Below are 24,788 nucleotides of genomic sequence, written 5' to 3'. Positions count from 1 at the left end.
CGTCGTACCCCACGTGACCTCCGGTGACCGGAAACCCGTCCCGGTGACGCTAAGGCAGCCCTGTGAAGGACACGCACACTCACACGCCCTGCAGTGACAAGGATGGCCTTCCTGCTCTGTGCAGGACCGACTGCTGCTGCTTTCCGACCCTGTCTTTTGTTTATCGCGCGGTTGCGCCGCGCGTGCACCATGTGTACGCCGCGCACACCACCGTGGCCTAGTCGCTGTCGGAGGCGGCGTGGCCCCCGCGGGCCGCGGAGTGGTTGTAGAGGCCCTGCGCCCGCAGGTGCCGTGCCAGAGCGTTGGTACCGCCGGCCGCCTTTTTGATCTTGGCCCTCTTGTTCTGGAACCAGATCTTGATCTGGGCCTCGTTCAGGTCCAGTTCGGCCGCCAGCCGCCGTCGCCGTTGCTCCGTCAGGTACCGGTTCGCCGCGAACTCCGTTTTCAGCCGAGACAGCTGCTCCGCCGTGAACGCCGTCCGCGGCCGCTTTTCCTCTCTGCTGGGCGGCCGGGCCGGCTTCGGCCTGCGGGACCGGGGGCCTGAGGGACCGTTGGAGGGGGGCAACGGTTAACGCACGAGAACAGGAGAACTCGTGCACACAATGAACACAATGACTGGGGGACACAACGGTAATCGAATACCAACGACGACAATAGTATGATGGTCATAATAATAATTATCATTATAATCATATTAATAATTACGATAATCGGAACAATAATAACTATTAATTACTATAATAAAAACTATTATTGTTATTATTGTTGTTGTTGTAATAATACTACTTTTTCTACTAATAATAATAAAAGTACTTATTATTATTACTACTGTAATTGTTTTTATACTACCATTGATAATATAACAGCAGTAATAATAATTAGAGGAAAAAGAATATAGCTGTGGAAGAAAATGACGGAAATGACGGAAGATAATAATCATCACAATAATTACAGTAATAATAAAAAGAATAGCAGTGACAAGATTTATAATGGAATTGCTATAATAACACTACTAATAATAAAGATGATACAATACTTATAGTAATAATTAGAGCAGTGACAATAAAGAGCAGTGACAATAAAATGAACAATGACAATTGCTATTATTGAAATGATAAGAATGAATATATTACTACTCTCATATACCATGGATACATTATTATTATCATTATTATTATTATTGTTATTATTATTATTAATAATAATAATAATAATAATAATAATAATAATAATAATAATAATAATGTGGATAGTGTCCCGCCCCGGATTGCAGACAATGGATGAAGGGTGGGACGGTGATAGATCACAGTCACTGGGACCCTAGTCGGAGTTAAGAGGATAACGGTGGCAACGGGTTGTTCCTCCCATAATGCACTGGCGCATTCCTTTCGGGATGAAAGACCACAACGGCGTCCGGTTTTGACGTCACGTCTACCGGTTGAACCGGCCTTTGCACCGCCAGGGGGTCAGTCATCCTTCTCCTCCGATTTTCTCCTCCTGGTTTTAACTCCGATCTTCAAACTTCAAACTTCGATCTCGAATACTTTCGTGTAACTCCCCCACCCCTAAACACACGCGTGCGCGCACACGCACACCATTGGGGGGGGGTCCCTCCCTGTTACCATGGCAATTACTTTTTAAAAAGTAATTTCCCCTAAAAAGAAGAGGCTAGCGCCGGTAGACACAGGGAAATACCAGCGAAATGAACGCACAAAGACGCACATCAGAAACGCGCGCACGGGTATCGAACAATTCACTGATATTTGTCGTTAAAAAACGGCCCGAGGCTGCAGCCACACACACACACACACACACACACACACACACACACACACACACACTCACACACACACACACACTTGCCAGAATATTTAAAAACTACATTTCTGGGGGGCCCCCGCCGCCCCGGCCGCACCAGCGGTTTCCGCGCGTTTCTCGGCCAAAAGGCGACAAAAGAAAAGTCCAAGTGCGTGCGCTCCCCCTCCACACTCTCTCTCTCTCTCACACACACACACACCGCGGGATCTGAACCGGGCCGGAAACAGGCGAAAGATTTTACTTTTTAATCCAAAAGCACGTTGGAGGTGTGTGTGTGGGGGGGGGCGTCCTGAAAAAATCGTCAACGAATTCGAAGATTTAAGAAACTGAAAAAAGTTCCCCGGTTTCGCTTTCGATCTGGTTCAGAACCAGTTGGTCATCCCCGGTCCCCCGGACCTCCCCCCCCCCGGACCCCCTCCCATTGTTAAAAATATGCTAATGCAACATTAACAAAGAGCCGTCCGGGACAAAGAGCGGCTCCGAGGTTCGCCGCACTTTTCCGCCTTTTCCGTTCGCGGTGCGACCGAACCGATCGGTTTAGACGGGCCGGACCGGGGTGGGGGGGGACTCAACTCTCTCTGGACTTGTGAAGTGAAGTATCTGTGTTTATGTGTATGCGCGCGGAGATTAATAACTGTTTTGTAATTAAATTTGCGTGTTCGGTTTCTATTCGTTCGATTATTAGTTGATCGATTGTTGTGAGTGATGGGTTCGTTGCGCGAGGGGTGATATTTTTATATGTTTGACAATTTTTAATTAATAATAAATGTTATAATGCATGAATTTGTTCCGAACAGTTTGTCTGTGAACCCAGTTTTGAGTTTTCGATTCGGACAAACGGAACTTTTTCCTTTTCCTCTTTTCTTTTTTTCATTTCTTTTTCGTTCTCTCCTTGTCCTCTATCCCCCCCACCCCCCCACCCCCCCCCGGTCGGTACCGGTTCCGGTGCACCCACCTGCGGAGGGCCGGTCTGAGTACCGGGTACAGTAGACCCATGCGGGCCACAGCATGCGTTCCCCGGAGGGGGCCGCGGCCTCGGCTCCGACCTGCTCGGCCTCCCGGCCGCCGCCGAGGGCGGTCCTCCGGGGCTCCGGCTCCGGGTCTTGGTCCGGGTCCTCCGGTTGTGGCACGGGGCCCCAGCGAGGCCCGGCCCCTTCCCGCACCTTTCCGTGACGGCCGAAGTCGGGCCGCAGGATGTCCTCGATCAGGAAGTTGCTGACCCGGTTCGGCTGCTGGAGCCCGGGCGGGGGCGGCGGTGGCCGCCCGAGCCGGGCGGATGGGACCAGGTCCGGCTCCGGCTCCGGCTCCGGGCCGGGGTTGCCGTCCATGGCGGGGGGCTACAGGTCCGGGCGGGGGGGCGGGGGGGCTCCGGGGGTCCGGGGCAGGTTCGGCGTCGGCTCGGAAAAGGCGCCTCTTCCTGACAAAGACTTCTCATTCTCGGCTTCCGGTTGACGCGCCGCCGCTTGTGCACGCGCCCGCCGCCATCAGCCGCCCGACGCGCACGGCCTCTGTGAATCCACTCGCTCGCTCGCGTTCGTCGCCGTGCCCGCACCGGTTTTCCTCTGGTCCCGCTCGGTGCATCTGCTGCCCCGGACCCGGAGCCGCTCAAATAGTCCCCGTCCGGGTCCCGGTTCCGCGCGCCGATTGGCTGACTGTCGCGGCGGGGACGGTGCGTTACGGGCTCCGTGGACACGTGCCCGCGGCCAATGGGCATCCGGGGTCGGGGACACGTGACCCATCCCTCCCGGAATTCCCGGAGGCCGCGGCCCCTCCGGTCCATGCGCGTGATGCGTTCAGGGACCTGCGGACGGCCAAAAGAACATTCTCCATCCTTGGGAGCTTTGTTCTCTTAGGAAACTGACTGATTGATGCGTCGGTCGATTGGTCAATTGGGTGATTGTTTGGTTTGCTGGTTGAACGAAGATTGGGCCTGTTTAGACATTAATGATTCCATCTTTCATTTGTATCCATTAATTCATCCATGTTCATTGATTAAAACTGTATTTGCTGGTCATGAAGAAACTTATTCCCCCTTCCTTTCCGTTTCAACTTACAATTCAACCTCCTCCTCCTCCTCCTTTTCCACCTTTTCCTCCTCATCCTCATCCCTTTTCTTCGCCTCCTCCCCCTCCTGCTCCTCTTCCTTTTCCTCCTCCCCTCCCTTCTCCTCCTCATCCTTTTTTTCTCCTCCTCTTCCTCCTCCTCTTCCTTCTTCCCTCCTCTTCCTCCTCCTCTTCCCCCTCCTCATCATTTTTCTCATCCTCCTTCTCCTTGCTCTCCTTTCTCCTCGCCCTCTTCCTCCTCCTCTCCCTCCAGGATCAGTCTCATCATCCTCTGGTTTACTGGTGTTTCTTTATCTGCAGGTCTAACCTCGGTGTGATTATTTTTGGATCCTCTAGGGGGCGCCAGTCCCCTGGCTCACACACACATACACAGGCACGTTCAGACGCACGCACATACGTTCATGCAGACACACACACACATACACACTGGGCCTGTATAGTGCACTCACCTGCACCTGCATCCTGTATGTGCATGCTTTGGTTCTTCTGTGCACATACGTGTGCGCAATGGGTGTGGAAAGCAGCTGGCCTGTAGCAACGGCTGGAGAAGACCTTCCCTCATGGGACTATCGACAACTGATCTGGTACTATCTGACACACATACACACTCATAGAGACACAGACATACACACATACACACATGCACACACAGACAGAACTATAAAGTCTACCCAAATAGTCCCCGTGGGGGTATAAAGTCTACCCCCATTTTTTGAAATGGGGGTAGACTTTATAGTTCTTGTCAAACTCTCTCCTCCATCAACCAATGAGCCTCCTCTGCGAGGACGTCACTCTCGAGACTCCGCCTCTTTATCCTACTGGGTCCTGGTACTGCCGGTTTGGGTTCTCTGGAAAAGTAATGCAGTACTCTACCCGATTATTCCTACCAGCAGTACCATTGAGTACTGAGTGGTACTGTAACTACCGGTTGCCAGGCAACTTTATGACCTTTAACCCTGTTGCCACATAGGTCTGAACCTCTGTGAGAGGAACCCGGACTAAGCAGAAGAACTCCACCTCCTCCTCCCACCCTGGTCCCTTGTCCTCCTCCTCCTTTTTCTTCTCCGCCTTCTTTTTCTCCTTCACCATCTTTTTCTTCTCCTTCCATCTCTTCACCTCCTTCTTCTTATCCTGCTACCATCTCGCCTTTCTTTCCTGATCACTGGGCAGTGATAAGGAGACTGGAGGAGCAGCTACAATCCAGCCTCCTCCAGCCTGCATGGACGCACAACGCCTCCTGCTGGTGACAGATGAGCATTGCTGTGTCCACCTCCGAAGGCCTTGCCGTCCTTCCCCTCCTCGGGAGGTTTGTGGGGGGCCTTTCAAACCCAAAGCGAAGTAGTGTGTAGCCTGAAAGGAGCAGTGGGTCTGATTGGATAGGGTGACAGGTGGAGAACAGGTAGAGGACGGTTGGAGGATGGGTGGAGGACGGATGGAGGATGGGTGGAGGACAGATGGAGGACAGGCGAGTCCAGATGATGGTCCTTCTACAGGAGGACTTTTATTCTGAAATTCTTCAGTGACTCTGCCTTACTTATTTGTTTGTTTGTTTGTTTGTTTATGTATTTATTTTTCCAAATTTTTATTGAACACAAACAGTATGAACAGATATACATATGTACAAACCAGTGGCGGGCCGTGCATTTTACACCTAGGCCTTCAGTGGTGCTCCGAATCAATCCACCCCCCAATAAATAGTTTATGGCTATGAAAAAAACATTTCATTATGCAGAAATGCAGTATAAAGAGGGGTGCATCGCAGATAGATAACTCGTGTAGTGCGAAAAATTCGCCCGCGGGAGCGCATCACGTGACGACAAAGAGATGCCCAACTGTGGACTCTTCCACTGACACCCCCTGCGCTTAATCGATCTCGCACCCCGCGGCTGTGTCCGGGGCGCGGCCCAGCAGCCCAAGTGCCCAAATTCCAAAAGTGTGTAAAACAAGTCCTTATTGGGACAAATTCCCGACCGTTGAGGCAATGGTATTAAATGACCGCGTCTCCTTGGCTCAAGTCCAGAACCTCCTCACCTGCACATCCGCTGGGCGAGTCTCAGCGGGTGAGCAGAGAGGGTGAACGATCATCTCGGGGTGACATTCATTGTGGCCCGAGATATCTCTGGCCCTGGATATCTCGTAAGTGTATTTCCTGACTTTGAATAAACAATTCTTGGTTGATCAGTTCCTGACCATTATGACGTTTTTCCCTGAATGAAATCTGAACACACCGAGACAAAGTGGCGGGAGCCACAAAAACGTACAATAAATGCCTTTATAGCAAACAGCTGGGGCACATAACAAACACCAATAATAACCTTATAAACTTTCAGAATTATTAAGGAAAATAGCAGCATTTTACTCACCAAAATTCTGATCATTTGTAGACAAAATCCATCCCCCTTTCTTTCTTCAAAAAGAGCTCACTTATTCTGTTGTACAGATTATCCGTGAGCTTCAGCTCCAAGCACTCCCAGCAATACAATTTGAGGTGTACCTCGGAGCCCGTAAGCCAGGGGTACCAGTCAGAGTCCGTGGCTTGAAAATGTTGGACAAATCCTTTTCTTGGTTGTGACAGGTCAGCTAGCTTAGGAGTTGCCTGATCTTTCTTTACTATGTCCAGCTTTTCTTCAAAACTCCATTTAGAAAACGGCTTTAACAATATATGAGCAACTAAATCCGTTTCTTCTCCTCCTGCAGCCATTGTGGGTTGACAATACCTAAACAAGCACAACTATATTTCTGTTTGCAACTGGCTAGTACGCTTCTCCTCACTAATACACTTGTCCACTCTCTGACCATGCAATGAGAGGGTGTGAATACGCTGACGTTGCTGTAGCCTGCTAGAGGGCTTTGATGTTGCCAACTCAAAATCTGATTGGTTGAAGCAACAGCGTCATCAACACATTATTTGCGTAAATGGCTTGCAGAACTGATTGTGCAGCCCCCCCCACACACACAGGCAGATTCCTTTGACTTTGACCCTGCCTGGCAACAGATTATGACTGAAATGTGATTGGTTAATATGAAAATGTATGTCTGGAAGCAGGACAACCAGGAGAGAAGCGATGAAAGGAAGTGAACAGACCATTTGGAATAATCTACTAAGTATTCATGGACAAAATATAATTAACGTTTGTGATTCAGATATTTTTTTAGGCCATTAGAGAAGGCCTTGCAGGCCCTGACGGCCCACCGCTGGTACAAACAAACATGGCAAAGTAGAATCAAATGTCAGTGATGAGGAAGAGGAAGGGGATGAGGAAGCATAAGGACATTCGTTTTGTATGCAATCACTCACCTGTATGAGTTAACAGGATTAAAGGTTTGTGAGAAATGTTTAATTCAAGAAGAAAAAGAAAATAAATAAAAATAAACAAAAACAAATAAATAAATGGCAGGGGGGATATATTATGTATTTAACTTGGTGGTTATAAAGGAATATCAGCCATAAAACTCTATATTTTTTGGTCTTTGGATTTTTTCATAAGTTTTAAGGATTTTTATATTATTTAAAATCGTTTATAAAGGATGTAAAATTGGGGGAATATTTTTGCATTCTGTTTTGTGTATGAAGAACTTGGGCAGGCCTAAAATAACATTGACACAGAGTTCATCTCTTTTGTTGCTAAAAGTAAACCAAATGTTATATCATCTCTTGAGAAAGAAATTGGTGATGATGGAAATTTTTCTTTAATCCAAGCCTTGTACTTTTTTGCATGAGAAAAATATATGGTCTATGGTTCTAATGTTGTCTTCACAAAATGTACAAATATCATCTTTAATATTAAAGCGTAACCTCAGTGACTCTTTAGATGGGTAGATGTCATTCATAATTTTGAAGTGGGTCTCTTTTGCCTTGGGGGGTTATGGGTAGAGTCAGATACAATGTTTGCAGCGTGGCAATCGATTCCCTATCAAATTTATTTATTTATTTATTTATTTATTTTGACGTCCAGGAAATTAGTTTCCTATAAAATATTTTCTAATAAAGGAGTTGCTGCATTTTCTGTCCAGAATTGAGATTCCCTGGAGTGATAGTCGGGGTAATTGTGGTTGTATGGTTTGGTGTGTGATTATATTTTTGGTCAGGAATACAAATATGTCGAGGTAGAGCGTTACGTAACTTCATGAACTCTAAAAGGGAGGGTTAAAGCTGTGTTTGGTACAGAATTGTTCATAATCTAAAAGACTACCACTGGCATCCATCAACTCAATCATTGACCATATATTTCCCCCAAACCATTCCTTTTAAAATAGAGATTTGTTGTAATGCAGCAATATTATTCCATATTATTGTACCGTGTGGTGAGAAATTGTGTACATATATCATTTTCCAGTACAGTAATATTAGTTTATGGAACTTTGAAAATTTGACAGGAATCTTGTTGATATCAAAGTCAGAGATAAGCAGAAGACTTAAGCCACTGACTTTGTTGAATAAGTAGTTAGGGATACAATACTAAAAAGAATGATGATGATTGATCCAGGATTTCAACCAGTTCACCTTCGATGTTCCATTGAGGCTGTCCAAATCAATCTCTTTCAGCCCTCCTTCACTTGTTTCTTTCACCATATGTGATTTTTTTTAGATAATGTGATCTGTTCCTCGAGCTAAAATTCAAATTGATTTGGTTAATAGATTTTATGAGTTGATTTGGAATAGCAGTGGAATACATTGGGTATATACATCTAGATAAACATTCCATTTTGGTCAAATATATCCGGCCTAATATTGACAAATCCCTTTGGAGCCATATATTCAATTTAGCTTTACTTTCATTGAGTTTAGATTCTATGTTCCTGGACTGATTTCACTTTTGATCCTTTGAAAGGAAAGTACCCAAGTATTTTATTTCTGATTTAATAGGAACACTGCAGATTTCTTTCAGTGGCAAGTCATGAAGCGCAAAAAGTTCACATTTCTTTTCTTCAAATTTCTTTCTTTCTTTAAGTTGAAGGATAATTCTGAAGCCTTGGAGAATTTTTAATTTTTTTCAATGCTTATTGGGACTGGATGTTCATTTTTCAGACATAAAGTTGTGTCATCTGCCAACTGGCTAATAATAATTTCTTTACCCAACATGTCTAACTTTTGGATATTGTTACAGTTTTTAATATAAATGGCTTTTTGGTAGCTAGTATAAATAGGATGAGATCGGGCAACCTTGTGGGATTCCCACATCAATATGGAAGCTTGGAGTGGTGCTGCGCGGTAGGCTGACACAGCTATTAATATTCTCATAGAGCCCACGGATCACACTCCTAAATTTTAATTCAAATCCAAAATGTTCTAGTGTTGCTAAGATAAATGGATGTTCGACCGAATCAAAGACTTTATAAAAGTTCAAGAAGAATATGCAGCCACTATCCTCTATGAGGGATCTATATTCAATGATTCCTATGACAAGCCTTATATTATTGTGAATTGACCTTCCATTCAGTAAACAGGTTTCAAAGATTTCCAAGAAAATCTGATAGAGAAGTTCCCTTATATCCTCCCAGAAGTGTCTATACAAGTCACCTGTGAGACCATCTGAACCCGGAGCTTTGCTGGTAGATAGTCGACCCTCAGCAGTGTCAAGTTCAGCAATAGTCAGATGCTTATCACAGGTTTTCTTGTCGTTGTTGTCTATTTTGGGGATATATTGATCAATATCTGTTAGAAAGAAGTCACAATCACTTTTTGAGAATTTAGAACTATATACTGTAGGTGGCTATGGAATTTAAGGATTTCAGAAGATATTATAGCTTCATCTATACTCTATGAGTATATCTGTTATCCAAACTTGATTGTAATTGAATTATTTTTTGTTTGTCATCCTCATGGAAACTAGGTTTGTTACAATAGGTATGAAGTTGCATCATAATGTCCAATTCTCTTTTGTCAAGATCTTGTTTAAGTTTTTCACTAAAGGAAATAGAGTATTGTCACATTTTATAATTCAGGAACTCCCATTGTTTGTTTGCAAGTTCCTCAGAGGACTTCATCGCTTTAATTACAGATCTAATTTTTTGACAATATTCAACATTCTTCTGCAAATTAGAGTTGAATTTCCAGTATTTGTTAATAAAAAATAAAATGAGTTTTTTTCCCTTTACAGAGCAAAAAAAGGCATTTTCTTTTTGTTATATCCCTCAGGCCCCTTGCATTAATGGACACAAAAGATATATAATTTTTAAACTGAGACATAGAACAAAAAACTAACCAAATAATAAGGGCTAAACAGATTACAGTGTACTGAAAAAAGTGCCAATATTAGAACTTGACTTAGCAGAACCCTTAGTATGAAATAGTTTAAAGGGTGTGTTTGTAGAAGCGGAAGCATCATGGAGTGACTCTCTGCCGATTAATGAAAGCCTTGGGACCTCGGAACATAGTTTTATGACCTACTTTCCCCGATTGTTCCACCTTCGTCCAGACCGCTTTCCTTGCCTCTCTGCCTTCCTTGGTGAGGTCTTCAGCAAAGCGGATGTTGAGGTGCTTGCAGACGGCGTGATGTTTAGATACTCGCCACAGTTCATCTCTGTAGATGTTTCTCATGAACTTCGGGACAATCTGTCGAGGGCCGTTGGCAATGATTAGTCCGATGACACTGCCTTATTTTACATAGGTTGTTTTGCCTTGTCTCTCTCCCTGTGTCCAGGAGGCCTCCTCCAGAAAATGTTCAACTCTTATTTTAGATTTTGACATTATTTTCAAGTACCGTATTTTCCGCACTATGAGGCGTATCAGATTATAAGGCGCACCTTCAATGAATGCCCCATTTTAAAATGTTTTCATATATAAGGCGCACCGCATTATAAGGCGCATAGAATAGAAGCTACAGTAGGGGCTGGGGTTGTGTTATGCATCCACTAAATGGAGCTGCACTAAAGGGAATATCAATAAAACAGTCAGATAAGTCAGTCAAGCTTTATTAATAGAGTACAAACCAACATTCAGACAACTCTGTTCACTCCCAAAATGAGTTAGTGCATTCACAATATGGTACTGTACGTAACGGTAGCTCTTACCGGTATTTGCGCCACCTTCGTTGAAAACAATGCATTTCCAACTCAATTTGTCACAGTTCAAAGCTTTTCATAAAACAAAAGCACCAAGCTGGACTGCCTCTAAATTCATTGATGTTCATGTCGCTAACTAACGCTGTTGCCTTCATTCAAATAGTGACAGTGGTGACACTTCTACTTGTTGCTCTCTGTTCAACAACCCACTGTTTAAGGGCTTTTAGGTGCACCTTATAGTGCGGAAAATACGGTAACTTTATTCTGTGTGACTTTTGTAATCCCATTTTAATAACTTCCTGTGGGACCTCTCTGAGACAGAGGTCCTCTCCTGTCATGTGCTCCTTCCTCACCTGATTTCTCTCCTGAAGGCCCAAAACAGAAAACCATGGCATGTGTCTTCTCCATCTCTTCATCTTTGTAGGTGTCAATCCACTTTTTATTTCTGTTTCTTTGCATTCCATTGAAACCCTGGTTGCTCTTCAGCCCACTGCTCAGTGAGTCTAATGAATCACAACAGAAGATGAAGAGATCTATTAGGTAACCTGGTAATAACCTTGACCTACTGCACCGTTACCTTCTTCTCTCTCCTGTTGCCTCCTCTTCCTCCAGTAGCCTCTTCTTCCCCCCTCCTGTTGCCTCCTCTTGGTCGGTCTGGCGGGGCCATGACGGGTGGCATCTACAAGGTCGCGGGGCCGGTGTCTCTCGCGGACGAAGCTGATCCAATTACAGCGGCAGATCCGGTAGTTCATGATGAGCGGCCCGGTTCAACACTTCAATGAGGAGATGATTACCTGCTGGGAAACGAGCAGTGGGAACATCAGAATGACATGTCCTTCAGTGAAGCTGTCAGAACCGCAGCCTGACAGGACTTCACAGCAGACGAGAATCTAAACTCTGCTTCTAATTCATCACAAAGCCTTTGCCTTGTCAGTCACAGTAGATTTACCAGGGTCTTAAAAACGGACATTCAAGAGGACTTGAACATGTCTAACCACTCCCTCTTTTATTTCTCACCATCTTTCAAGTTAAAACTGCTTTAAAATGCACATTCGATGATAAGCCATGTAAACGTCACGAGTTTTAATTTTATTTAAAGCAAAATCAACTTTCTGTAACTTTAAAAAGCAATCTTTCTGTAGTCGGTGTTTGTCTCCCAAAGAGCAGCAGGTGACCGGAAGTCCCACCTCCGTTTCCGATCGTGTCCATCTCGGCTCCATGTTTGGGGTTTAAACATCGCCCTAACTATCGCGGGGGGGGGACGACTACATTTACATTGCAATTTATCTGCCTTTAATCTAACGAACAAATACGTGGCAGTAAATTGATTTAAATTTCTTCCTAAAATTTATAAATATTACAGTCGATCCTCAGTCTTAAATGGTAGGAGACATGACTTTCAAAATTTTATTTCGAACACCCCCTGGTTTCCCAGTGCTCTCGTCCAAGGCGCGCTCAGCGATTTGGCGCTAGAGTGTCTCCGGTTAACTGTGCGCTCCTCTACCGCTGCGGCAGCGCTGACTCTTAAACCATTGTGCTTTTCGGTGTTCTAATTACACAAAAGTCCGAATTTAATGGGCAATCATGTCTGACGAGGAAAATAAGGTTTCCGATGAACTTTTTAAAGATGTCAAATTCTACGTGGTCGGGGACATTGACCCAGAGGTGAGCCTGTGGACGTTAGCTTCTTGCAGCTATGTTGTTAGCATGCTAGTTCGCTTGCACAGTCCATTCTAAGTGGCTCGGTGACGGATAAGCTAACTAGCCGGCTAACCAAGCTAAGTGAAACCCGGAGTCGGCTCCAGAGCTAACCTAAGTGACGACCGTGGCGCGGCTTGTGTCTTGTCCCGCAGAGTCGGGAGAGCGCCGGTCACGTAGCCGGAATCCCCGGGGCTGAAGCCAGCTAGCTGACGCCTTTTCGCGCTGGGTAGTTCTCAAATGTTAGCTACTAGCTTGTAGCCTGCGGGCTGTGCGTCGGGGCGTTCGCATTAAAACAGTTCCTGCATCCAGACTTAGATCTGGTTCCGCGGACACACGCCTCCGACGCGGACGGGTGGTCTCATAGTTTTCACCCCGAAGAAAACAGCACCGGGCTCATTTGCGTCAACCTGTGACCGTCAACATATTGACAACTGGGCGTCCTTTACTGCGCATGTATCCGCTCAGCGGCAGCGGAGACCTGTGACAGCCTACAGTACTTCCTGCCAAATAGTGCTCCCCCCTCACACCTCTCCTTGAGCGTGTTGATGTTCGGACACAGATCACCACCTCCTGGCTGCAGCTGACACCGGGCTCCAGAGGCAAACATAAGAGTCCTCTGTCTCGTGGGAGGTGTGACGGGATGTGCTGTGGATCCTCCAGAACCAGTGTCCCTTAATGTACACTGTGATATTTGGAATTGAATCATCTCGTGTCTTCTAACCGGATGTTGCCTCCATAATGAGGAAGGACAACTTTGCTCCAGTGTCCTTAACTTTCTGTGGTATGGAGCTGAAGCAGGTGGAGCCTGAGGTGTTATCTTTGTTTGTGTCCAGGTGGTGCAGCTTTTGAAAGCAGGTAAAGGCAAGGAGGTGTCCTACAATGCTCTGGCCACACATATCATTGCCGAGGATGGGGACAACCCAGAGGTCGGAGAGTCCAGGGAGGTGTTTGACTTGCCTGTCGTCAAGGTAGGACAATATTGACAGCCCCAGCCTACCCTGAGGGCCTTCTCTGGTCTGTGGTCTCATCCAGAGACCGCAGTCTGGAGGACTTAAAAAGGAAAATGTTTCATCAAATTCTTGTCATTGGCCTTCTAACCTTCTGGACCTAAAATGAGGTGTGTCCACTTAATGTGTCATTGGTTCTGAGAGACATCTGGGGAGGGTTCCTTCATTCCTTCTGCTCAATTCCACATCATCAGAAGGAATGAAGGATCCCCACGTCCTGGTCCACTGATGAACGCTTAGTAATAAGTCGTTCACAGATGTCCTCTCCATCCATCTGGATCCTTCTTCCCACAAGCCCAACAGATGTTCCTCCACTAAGGTCATCTGAATGAATCACAATGATGGGAAAAGGTCACGAGTCGATTGACGGTTTGTCCCTTGTAATTGTCAGGACCTCTAGGCTGAAGCACAGAGACATGTCCCAATCTAAAAACAGCTCAGTCCAGGTCCTTCAAATGTGATGTTCTTGTGTTGCAGCCGTCCTGGGTGATTCTGTCCGTCCGCTGCGGGGACCTGCTGCCGTATCCTTTGAATGACCAGAGAACATAGTGCCTTCTCGTGGTGTGACAATGTTGACGGTGTTTCACTGCTGCTGTGTATCTCCTTGACCTTCAACTTGCCAGGGTCACTGGATTCTCCCCAGAATCAGGGCAGATCTTCTTTGGGGTGACAGTGTGCCTGCCAAGGGTGAGTGTGTTTGTGTTTGTCTGCGTGTGCGTGTGAGATGAATCTTTTCTATTCCATTATCCAGACCTGTGTCAGTCCAGAGTTCTGGTGTAGGAATCGTTGAGTCCCTGTTGACTCTGAAAATCTCGAACCTCAAGGACTTGTCAGTATTTAGATAAGGGGTGTCAAACTCATTTCATATTGGGGGGCACATACGGCCTATGTAGATGTCAAGTGGGCTGGACCTTTAAAATTATCGCTTACTCAGCTATAAATAACCGAAATATCATGTCTTTCCTCTGTTTTGGTGTTAAGAAGTACAAGAACATTAGGAAAATCTTGAAATTTAATGAACAATCCTTTTACAAAGCATTTCATGAAACACCTCATATTTCCTTAGACAAACATGCAATTTACTTTTATCATTCACATGTATGCATTGCAACTTATCCCACTGATTGTACAAAGGCATAAAACTTTAACAAGTAATTGGTATTGAAAAATACAGTAATGCACTTTGAGATTAACCTTCTCCAGGCAGATGTTGCAGATTTGCGACAGCCAAATATCAGATTTTTCCTGCAACTACAACTTAATTTGAGCCTGAGAGGGTTAAATGAGACTTATAAAGAAAGAGATTTTTAAACCATTTACACATGTGCATATCCAATCTAAATTGAATCTCTGCCTACACTTTACAAACTAAAGAGAGTGCTATTAAATGTGTAAGGAAGGAAGTATTCACCTGTCCTGTAAATGTGTAAACCTTATACATGAAACATACACATACATACTGAAAATTTATGGATTTGCATGAACAGTAGAAAAACACCATACTCTTTTGTTGTGAGGCTGCTGATTGACATTAAATTGCACATTTTTGCTAGCAATTAGGTAGCTGTTTTTTACCGCTGCTTCACTGACTTCTCAGCAATGGGTGAAAGTGGCCTGCTGTTTCTTCAGACTCGCCAGCAATTTGTTGATCTTATTTCTTCTCAGTTGTCCTTGCAAGCTGTCATATTTTTCGCTGTGATGAGTCTCATCGTAGCGCTGAATATTATATTCCTTAAATACCGAAACTTGTTGCAAACAAACCAAGCACAGAGGTTTCCCATATGTCTCTGTAAATAAATAGGATGTAGTCCATATTTCTTTGAAAATTCTACACTCTTTATCTACTTTTCTCTGGTTTGATAACGACATTTTGGCCAATGATCGGGGAGGTAGAGAACAGTGTAGAAACAGCGTCGTAACAAGCAGCAGATGGCGCATTGATACCGTCTGCTGTTTGGTCTGTGTCAGTGATGCGGCTTGTCCTCTACTCTGAACAAAACAGTGCACCCCCTAGCGGATAATATTTGAATTACATTTAATTAAAAAAATTAAATCCATGTCTTTTATGCATTTTTTCACTTTCAAATTATACTGCGGACCTGATTGAAACGATTCCGTTCCGCAGGCTATATGTTTGACACTGCTGGTGTAGAGAAAAGTCTGGGCCAGAATTCACCATTCAGTTAGAACCCACAGGAGGTGACCTTGAAAAGTCACCAATGAGCTTCCTGTCTGTTGGTCCATGAGCAGGTCTGCTCTGTGAATCTCTGAGGAACTGAGCGGTTCCACTTCCGTGTTATCAGAGGGGGTCAGAGGAGGTCAGGTGTCACATCACTGTCTATTTACTCTCCTCTGGTTTGTTTCTGTCTCTGTTGCAGCTTCCAGATGATCTCAATACCTTGTGGGCTTACATCACCTTTTACGGCGGGGAGTGTCAGCTCAACCTCAACAAGAAGGTCACGCACCTTGTGGTGAAGGAACCCAAGGGGGTAAGAAGGATGGGATGTGGGATTCGGCTCCTTGATGGAGAAGGCTGTGATTCCATGTGTGAGATATCAGAGTCTATGAGTGAGAAGGTGTTTGTGGTCTGGGAACAATCACACTTCCCGTTCAGATGTTGTGACCCAACAGAACATTTAAAGGCAGACTCAATAATGTTGGTGATTATAAACTATTTCCACACCTTCTAAAGAGTATTGCATGTAGTATTCCATGCATTATCAATGTAGTACTCCATGTAGTAGTGGGTACCACGTGCACAGCGCGTCATACCCAGGTGTTCTGCTCTGTCTCCAGGCCAAATTCGAGTGTGCCCTGAAGCACCCCAGCATCAAGATTGTCACACCGGACTGGATCACCGACTCGGTCAGAGGTGAGCTCTAGAACATTCAGACTCCATCTTGGTAGTCCTTCCGGTCCTGGCGCCCAAGGACGTCGCCCAGTCCACATCTTCGTCTGGGTACGGGGGGCTGAATTCTTGTTTGTTTCCCTCTCTGAAGACAAGAGCAGGAGTGAGGAGGCGCTGTACCACCCCCGCCTCACCTACGTGGAGCCGGAGGAGGACGACAGTGAGGCAGAGTCCTATGAGCAGCGCTCCCGCTCCGACGGAAGCTACAGCCCCCGCCGCTCGCGTCTATCCAGTGGCGGATCGTCTGGCGAGGAATCCAGCCCTCGTAGGCGGCCTGGCCCCAAGAAACTCAACTCCCTATCTCCGTCCTCACCGCGTAAACCCGAGCGCCGCAGCGAGCGGATGTTCGACGACTCTGACGACGACTCGTCCAACGAGAAGGAGGGAACCAACCTGAACTGGACCCCGGCAGAGGTGGTTGCGCCAACCCTCTCCTTCCAGACAGGCACGGCCAGGAGGCGACCCGTACCACCCTGCAACAAGGAGGCACCACCGACAGGCAGTGGGCTGATCAACCTGTGCGCCACTGTTCCCCCAGTTCCTGGAGGGACTGGGGCTGGGCCTCCCGAGGCCCGCTCCGCCACCACCATTAGTCACACCCCTCAGCAAGGTCAGTCCAACATACGGCCCCCACCCATCTGGTCGCTGACCTACAGATGTAGCTTCAGTCGTTGGTGGAACTGAAAGCACCTCATGACCTTGAACAAGGCAGCACCTGAACATGAGCTCAGATGAGATGAAGAGGAGGTTTAATGACCAGACTTGAGTTTGAACCTCCATGGAAGTTGGGATATCGTCCACCAAACAAGGGTTGACCTGAGGGCCACTTGAAACCAGGCTGTGATGTCCTCCTTACCCCCCTCTGCTGATGGCATTGGCTCTGAATGTTTGTGTCTGAAGCCCAAAGTGAAAGTGCTGAACATGTCCCTGTCTCCTCAGAACTCATTTGTAGGGAAGAATATGTGGGTTGTGGCACCCTGAATCACTTCCTGTGAAACCCACACGCTCTCTGAGTCTTGGATTCACATGTAGGAAGTTTATCGCTGACCCGCCGTGTTGATGTGGTGCATTCCAGGTGGCGGGGCAGTTCCAGAGGGTGTTCCCGGGTGGAGTCCGGCAGCTAGAACTCTGCGCAACATCACCAACAACTCGGACATGCAGCCCACTGTCCGACCTCCCAACGTAGCTCATGTGAGCTCCCTGCCCGGAGTCTGCTTCCAGTTCTGCTTCAGGCACTTTGTCCTTATTCTTACTTCTCCTCTTGCAGATTCTCCAGAACCTGACGGCCAATCAAGCCAAGCCATTAGAGCAGCAGACCAATCAGAGCCATGCCCATATCCCAAACAGCACCAATCCTCTCCTATTCAACCAAACCAAGCTAGGAGGGCAGCCGCTCACACCCCAGCAGCAGCAGCACCTTCTGCAGCAGGCCCACCAGACGGTGCAGCAGCAGCACCAACAGCTGCCGCAGCATCCCATGCACCTGCAACAGCAGCACCAGATGATGCAGCTTCATCATCATCAGCAACACCAGCAGCACCCACAGCAGCAGCACCCGCAACAGCAGCAGCAGCAGGTAGTGCAGCAGCAGGGCTTCCCCCAGCTGCCACCGCCGCAGCAGCAGCAGTTCCTGCAGCAGCAGCAACAGATGCAGCAACAGCAGCTGTTTTCTCAGCAGCAACAACAACAGCAACAGCAGCAACAACAGCAGCAGCAACAACAGCAGCAGCAACAACAGCAGCAGCAACAACAGCAACAACAACAACAACAACAACAACAGCAGCAGCATCCCTTCTCTCAGCAGCAGCTGCGGCCCCAGCAGCTCCTACGGTCTGGGTTACAGCAGCTGCAGCAGCAGCAGGCCTTGCAGCAGCAACTCCAACAGTTCCAACAGCAGCAGCGAATGCAGATGTTGCAGCAGCAGCAGAACCAGCAGCAGATACACCAACAGCACCTGCAGCAGCAGCAGCAGCAGCAGCAGCAGCAGCAACATTTCTTGCAGCAGCAGCAGCACATCCAGCAGTTGCAGCAGCAACACCTGCAAAATCAGCAGCAGCAGCAGCAAGCTCTGCAGCATCAGAACCAACAGGCCATGCAGCAGCAACAACATCATCATCAGCAGCAGCAGGCCCTGCAGCCTCAGCTGCAGCAGCAGCAGCCTCCTCAGGTCTCCCAGTTGTTTGGACACGAGCCGGGACAAGAGAGTGAGTACCATAGCGGGCGTTTCTGGTCTCCACTGAACCTCCATGACCTGATACACTCACACAGTTGATGTACTGCAAATTCTTCACAGTTCCTTCTCAAAGAAGCAGATTTTGGTTGCTGCTGCAAACTTGAAGGGCAGATCTGCAGGAGGTTCTGGGTTCTGTCAACCATGCTGACATGTAGCTCTTAAAAAGGTTCTTCTGCACATGTATTACTGGCTTTGAGTGCTTTGCTCAGTGAACACATTCTCTGGCGAATGAGAACACAAAAGTTTAAAGATGTCATGTTTATAGTATTGGCATGGTTTGCTTGGAACCTCACCAGAATAGGCACTAAAGAGGTACACAGCACCAGGCACTAAAGAGGTACACAGCACCAGGCACTAAAGAAGTATACTGCACCAGGCACGAAAGAGGTACAGGGCACCAGGCACGAAAGAGGCTCAGGGCGCCAGGCACGAAAGAGGCTCAGGGCGCCAGGCACGAAAGAGGCTCAGGGCGCCAGGCACGAAAGAGGCTCAGGGCGCTAGGCACGAAAGAGGTTCAGGGCGCCAGGCACGAAAGAGGTTCAGGGCGCCAGGCACTAAAGAGGTTCAGGGCGCCAGGCACGAAAGAGGTTCAGGGCGCCAGGCACGAAAGAGGTTCAGGGCGCCAGGCACGAAAGAGGTACAGGGCGCCAGGCACAAAAGAAGTAGTGGGTGCCATGTACCAAAGAAGTAGTGGGTGCCATGTACCAATGAAGTAGTGGATACCAGGTACTAAAGAAGTTCCGGTACCACGTACTAAGGAAGTACAGGGAACCTTGCGCTAAAGAAGTAAAGAGCACCAGGTGCTAAAGAAAGACCACATACCACATACTGAAGAGGTGCTTGGTATAACGTACCAAAGAATAACTGAGTACCACATACCAAAGACATACAGGGTGCCAAGTATTAAAAAAGTGCTGCGTACCATATACTAAAGAAGCACCGGGTGCCATGTACTAAAGAGGTACAGGGTACCAAATACCAAAGAAGTAATGAGTACTGGGTGCTACTTCTGATGGAAATGTAAAAAGGACCAAGCAGATTTGAGCTGGACCTGTGACGAAGAAGAGGCATGAGTACTGTCCTCCATCTGTTGTAACTTGTTTCCCCAGCTAACCTGTATAGAACTTAGATGCTCTAAAGTGCTGCTGGACAATGTCATTGAACCTTTTTGTGTTGCATGGAATAGTTCCGGTGGACGGCTTCCTTTTGGGCTGCGTGTTTGCTATCGCTGACTACCCAGAGCAGATGGCTGACAAGCAGCTCCTTGCTACGTGGAAAAGGGTGAGACGGTTCAAATGTTGTATCTTCCATCTTAAACCTAAGCCTGCTGTGAATGTATAACCAACAAGATGCAGTCAAAGCAACAGTATTAAATTTGACAGGTCATTCAGGCCTGTGGGGGTGCTGTGGACCCCACCCTGACCAGCCGCTGCACACACCTGCTGTGTGAGAGTCAGGTCAGCAGTATGTATGTACAGGTAAGGGTATCTCTGTCATGTCAACTTCTTCCCCATCTGCCCTGTTCCTACAAGTCTGGTGTTTTTTCTTCCAGGCCCTCAAAGAAGGGAAACGCTGTGTGACTGCCCACTGGCTCAACACCATCCTGAAGAAGAAGAGGATGGTCCCTCCCCATCGGATGCTGCACCTGCCCTTTGCCTTTCCCCCCGGGGCCAAACCTTGCTCTCAGCACGTAGGTACAACACCCGCTCCACAGACAGGAAGTACTCATCCTTCCTTTCCACGTCTATTAGGAGTCTTCTGGTTGCAGCTCCCTTCAGATCTGTATTCCCCTTGTCTTCACTGGAGGAGGCTAACCAGTCGTTGTTCATTTTCCCTCTTCCCTCAGATCATATCAGTGACGGGTTTCATGGATACAGACCGAGACGACCTCAAGCTGATGGCGTATCTGGCTGGCGCCAGGTACACGGGGTACCTGTGCCGCAGCAACAGCGTCCTCATCTGTAAAGAGTAAGACAGAGTCCTGGTGGAGGTGACTCTGCCTCTCCTGCAGGACCACTCACTCTTAACTGTCACTTTGAGTACCTTGAGTTTGAAGGATATGTGGGCAATTACTCACAGAAGGTCCTGAGAATCATCAGTAAATAAACTGGGGACATGCTTCAGGACCAAAGTTAGGCCAAACATCATTCAGAGTATTTATGTTGCAGTAACCGCAGTACTTGATGTTACTGTTTTCAGACCCTGAACTGGCTGATAATCAGTCAGCCGATTTTATCAACAGGTACATGATATGATAGGAGCCCATCCCTAAAGTTCCAGAAACCTGGTTACTGAGAAGAGTCAGATAGTCCAGGAGTAGTCTAATCCCACTGCCTGGTTGATTAGACTGTAGGAGGTGTCAGAGTGCAGCAGTTACCTGCAGGTGGAGTTAGTATTCTGCTGAGAGTCAGGTTCTGATGTGGTTGCCACCCCCCACAGGCCCAATGGGCAGAAGTACGAGAAAGCCAAGGAGTGGAAAATCCCCTGCGTCAACGCCCAGTGGCTGTGTGACATCCTGTTGGGGAACTTTGAAGCTCTCCGGCAGATCCAGCACAGCAGATACTGCACCTACAGCTACCCGGAGCCGCTGGTTCCCAACCCCCAGCTGGTCCAGAACCTGCTCGGTACGTGCAACCTAGTGCCCAGCCCGTTAGCCCCCCGAACCTTGCTGACTATGGCTTCTGTTTCCCCACAGCTGCCTGGAGAACACCCATCAAAGTGTCTCCTGACGCTCTGGCGGTGAGTGTGGTCCTCAGTTTTTTTGTTCTCCAGCCTATGGTCTGGCGGGTTCTAGGGGAGAGAATCAGATCCAGATCATTCAGCAAAGGGGACGTCTGTGTCCTTGTTCTCCTGCTTGCCATCAAAACCGAACTGATCAACGTTCACCAAACCCTCTGAGACCCCTGGACCCCCTCAAGTGGACTGATCCTTCTTTTCCTACGTCTACCACTACTGCAACTACTGGTCCCCCAGTGGGCTGCCCCAGTGCTACTTCTACTACTGCTCCCCTAGTGGACTGACCTGACTACTGCTATGACTGATGCAAATACTGCTCCCTGAGGACTGACCCTAATGCTAGTACTAGTTTTTCCTCTCCTTCTGAAACTACTGCTTACCCAGTGGATTAAATCTACTATTACTGCAACTAATACTCCAACTGACCCCCCCCCCCCCATCACTAATACGATGGGTTCTTAAGTGGACTGACCCTATGACTACTACTTCCGTGGCTACTGCTCCCCTAGTGGATTGACTCTACTAATACCACTAGTAGTACTACTACTGCTACTGTAACTACTGCTGTGGTTCCTCAAGTGGACTTTCCCCACTACTACTACTTCTGTGACTGTTGGTCCCCTACTGGACTGACCCCCATGTTGCTACTGCTCCCCTCAGTTGACTGACCCTACTACTACTGCTCCCCTGGTGGACTGATTCTACCACTATTGCCACTACAGCAGCTGGACTGACCTGTTTCTCCTCTGCTGCTCAGAATCTGCAGTTGCTCCAGAAACAGAAGCTGAGCGACTCCACCAACCAGCCTGCCAATAAGAAGGCCAGGTTAGTCTGGACGCAGAGTTAGGAGGAAGAGGTTGCAGTAGATGGTGACGATGAAGATGATAATGACTGCCTTGTGTTTGCAGGCTGGAGGAGATCCAGTCGCCCAGCAAGAAGCTCCCCTTAGAGTGCACTCCCCGGGTTTTGTTCACAGGGTTCGAGCCGGCGCAGGTCCAGCATTTCACCAAGGTAAGAGGTCACATGAGTCAATCTGACAACAGCAGCGGTTCATTAGATCGAGGGGGGTGCCCTGCCTGTGCTGTTCAACTGCACGCACCTGCCCAGATTGTGTGATCCTAGGACCCTGAAGTTCTTATCACCCCCCCTCTCCTCCAGAGGCTGCATGCGCTGGGTGGAGAGGTGGCGGAGGGCAGCCAGAAGGTCACCCACCTGGTGGCCAGCAAGGTGACGCGCACGGTCAAGTTCCTGAGTGCCATGTCTGTGGTCAAACACATCGTCACTCCGGAGTGGCTGGAGGAGAGCTGGAGGAGCCAGAAGTTTGTGGGTGGGTGGGTGTGGCCTGGGTGCAGATTCCCCTCTGGGCGATGCTGGGACTGACTCTGCTCTCCTGTTTGTTCCAGAGGAGCAGAGCTATGTTCTGCGGGACGCCGAGGCGGAGGTTCTGTTTGGCTTCAGCCTGGATGAGTCGCTGAAGAGGGCCCACAATGCACCGCTCTTCAAGGTGACCTTTACACCCAGGCCATTGGCAGACACATGGGGCTTTGTCGCTTTGGCTGACGTGAAGCCTTTCGGCATCCGCAGTCAGCTGAAGGGGTTTGATTGCTAACCACAGAAGGAGCAGACCTGGTTTCAGCCTTTGTTGACAGGACCTTTTTAATTTTTTAGTGTTCCATGAACACCAACATGAGAACATAGATCAACATTCAGCTGGCAGAGAACCTGGAGACCTTCTCCACCTCAATGGGTTCTCCTGGTAGTACCTGCAGTTTCAGGCTGACTGTTCTTCAGTGAACTTTGATATGGGCTACTTTGAAAAAATACTACCAGTACTACTACCACAGCTGCTACTGCTACCCCTACAACTACTACTGCTACCAGCACTACTGGTACTACTTACACTACTACTTCTGCCACTGCTACCACTACTACTGCTACCAGAACTGCTGGTACTACTAACACTACTACTTTTGGTACTGCTATAAACCACTGCTACCACTGCTAATTCTGCTACCATTTCTACCTCTAATACTGATACCACTACTGCTGTTATAGGTATCGCTAACACTGCTACCGCTATCAGTACTACTGCAGTTGATACCTGTACTTCTGCTACTATGGCTAGCACTGCTATTGCTAAACTATTACTGCTTCTGATTCCTGTACTTCTAATACTGATACATGTACTTCTACTACTACAACCGCTACCACTGCTTGTACTACTGCTATTACTGCAACTACTGCCAGAACTACCACTCCTGGTAACTGTACTTCTACGATTACCACTGCTACTTGCCCTCCTGCCAGTGATGGTGGTGATGTGTGTTACCCTGTCTACCCCCAGGGTAAGTACTTCTACCTCACCCCTGGGATCTGCCCCAGCCTGGGCACCATGAAGTCCATCCTGGAGAATGCTGGGGGGAAGCTGCTGGCCAAGCAGCCATCCTACAGGAAGATCATGGAGCACAGGCAGAACAAGGTGCTGGCCACAGGCATGCCCACATGCTCACTGTTCTTGGGCTGTGAACTTCAGAGAAATGTAGGACATTGAATCACGGGTTGGGCACCACACTTATTAAGTTAAGTTATTGCTGCACTGTTAAATCTGCATTTACAGTATTACATTAAGAAGCTACTGTGTTATCACTGTGGTATTATGAGTTATGATGTTACTCAAAGTTATTCCATCACCAAGACACCTTGATGACCCCAGAAGCCTCCTTTACCTCCAGTCTGATCATAGCCTCCATCTTTGCCCATAGAACCTTCCAGAGATCATCCTGATCTCTTGTGACAATGATCTGCACCTGTGCAGGGACTACTTCTTGAAGAATATTGGTGAGTCACACATACATACACACTTGTTATCTTCTAAAACATGTTTTTTTCAAGTTTGTGTGTGTTCCAGATGTCCACAATGCAGAGTTCATCCTGACGGGTGTTCTCACCCAGAAGCTTGACTACGACTCATATCCTTTCAGAGCAGCAGCAAACACTGCTGGCCAGTGTGATAGATAATCAATCAACTGCTAGATAATCTTACTGGTAATTAGCAGGGATCAGCTGTGTGCTTCTCCCCCTCACAAAGGCAGGGGAATGCCAACTGACATAGAAGGTTGTTCCTTGACTGTCACACCTATAAGTTCACCTGATGGTGAGGAAGAGGAGGTGATGAAGAGGAGTCTGAGTCCAGCCCACTGACTTTTGTATGCTTTTATTTGTGTAGATACTGGGTTTTGTAGTTTTGTTACTCCTTGAAAAGAAATGAATAAATCAATAAATGGACACTTTTACTTTTCGAGTCTGGCCTTTAACTC

At 47.5% G+C, this 24,788-nt stretch overlaps 2 protein-coding genes and 1 long non-coding RNA gene across 7 annotated transcripts; 1 reads left to right on the top strand and 2 right to left on the bottom strand.

Annotated features, from left to right (window-relative positions):
* On the bottom strand, positions 1 to 4,342 carry en2b (engrailed homeobox 2b). Its single transcript, XM_086154399.1, has 4 exons — positions 4,331 to 4,342; positions 3,497 to 3,619; positions 2,774 to 3,155; positions 1 to 540 (listed from the first exon to the last, which is right to left on the bottom strand). The coding sequence occupies exons 1-4, from the start codon at positions 4,340 to 4,342 to the stop codon at positions 218 to 220; spliced, it is 840 nt and encodes a 279-aa protein (XP_086010525.1). The 3' UTR covers positions 1 to 217.
* A 5,533-nt stretch (positions 4,343 to 9,875) lies between these two features.
* On the bottom strand, positions 9,876 to 12,989 carry LOC147230172 (uncharacterized). 3 transcript variants are annotated; one of them, XR_015106671.1, is made up of 4 exons: positions 12,699 to 12,989; positions 11,464 to 11,683; positions 11,240 to 11,389; positions 9,876 to 10,437 (listed from the first exon to the last, which is right to left on the bottom strand). It is a non-coding gene; the product is annotated as an uncharacterized LOC147230172 (long non-coding RNA). The 3 variants fall into 3 exon arrangements; XR_015106672.1 differs by lacking the exon at positions 12,699 to 12,989 and adding an exon at positions 11,836 to 12,067; XR_015106673.1 differs by lacking the exon at positions 12,699 to 12,989 and adding an exon at positions 11,904 to 12,067.
* On the top strand, positions 12,352 to 24,761 carry paxip1 (PAX interacting (with transcription-activation domain) protein 1). 3 transcript variants are annotated; one of them, XM_086153414.1, is made up of 24 exons: positions 12,352 to 12,551; positions 13,421 to 13,555; positions 14,072 to 14,115; positions 14,218 to 14,281; positions 15,973 to 16,083; positions 16,391 to 16,466; positions 16,594 to 17,112; positions 17,578 to 17,693; positions 17,770 to 18,078; positions 18,178 to 18,706; positions 19,922 to 20,016; positions 20,118 to 20,213; positions 20,288 to 20,425; positions 20,582 to 20,703; positions 21,175 to 21,359; positions 21,431 to 21,474; positions 22,229 to 22,296; positions 22,380 to 22,482; positions 22,630 to 22,798; positions 22,875 to 22,975; positions 23,816 to 23,950; positions 24,234 to 24,309; positions 24,380 to 24,440; positions 24,608 to 24,761. In XM_086153414.1, the coding sequence occupies exons 1-24, from the start codon at positions 12,471 to 12,473 to the stop codon at positions 24,621 to 24,623; spliced, it is 3,393 nt and encodes a 1,130-aa protein (XP_086009540.1). In that variant the 5' UTR covers positions 12,352 to 12,470; the 3' UTR covers positions 24,624 to 24,761. The 3 variants fall into 3 exon arrangements, 2 of the variants coding, with proteins under 2 accessions (XP_086009540.1, XP_086009539.1); XR_015106670.1 differs by having other exon boundaries at positions 17,770 to 18,706; positions 22,630 to 22,794; XM_086153413.1 differs by having other exon boundaries at positions 17,770 to 18,706.
* Positions 24,762 to 24,788: the final 27 nt, after the last annotated feature.

The sequence above is a fragment of the Fistularia commersonii genome, chromosome 10, assembly GCF_037954325.1.
Source record: "Fistularia commersonii isolate RoL2024-O1a breed Wild chromosome 10, RoL_Fcom_v1.0, whole genome shotgun sequence".
Classification (NCBI taxonomy): Eukaryota; Metazoa; Chordata; class Actinopteri; order Syngnathiformes; family Fistulariidae; genus Fistularia; species Fistularia commersonii.
Note: the sequence above shows the minus strand (reverse complement) of the source record. Positions and strands in the feature narration are given on the sequence as shown.

Excerpts from the sequence above, each read along its gene's own strand:
- en2b (XM_086154399.1), bottom strand. Across the intron at positions 3,156-3,496 it reads GGCACGTGTCCACGGAGCCC|CCCCCCGCCATGGACGGCAA; the intron begins GTAACGCACCGT and ends CCGGACCTGTAG. Across the intron at positions 541-2,773 it reads CTCAGACCGGCCCTCCGCAG|GCCCCCGGTCCCGCAGGCCG; the intron begins GTGGGTGCACCG and ends ACGGTCCCTCAG.
- paxip1 (XM_086153413.1), top strand. The coding sequence starts at position 12,471 with ATGTCTGACGAGGAAAATAAGGTTTCCGATGAACTTTTTAAAGATGTC. Across the intron at positions 12,552-13,420 it reads TCGGGGACATTGACCCAGAG|GTGGTGCAGCTTTTGAAAGC; the intron begins GTGAGCCTGTGG and ends GTTTGTGTCCAG. Across the intron at positions 22,799-22,874 it reads GAGGAGCCAGAAGTTTGTGG|AGGAGCAGAGCTATGTTCTG; the intron begins GTGGGTGGGTGT and ends TGTTTGTTCCAG.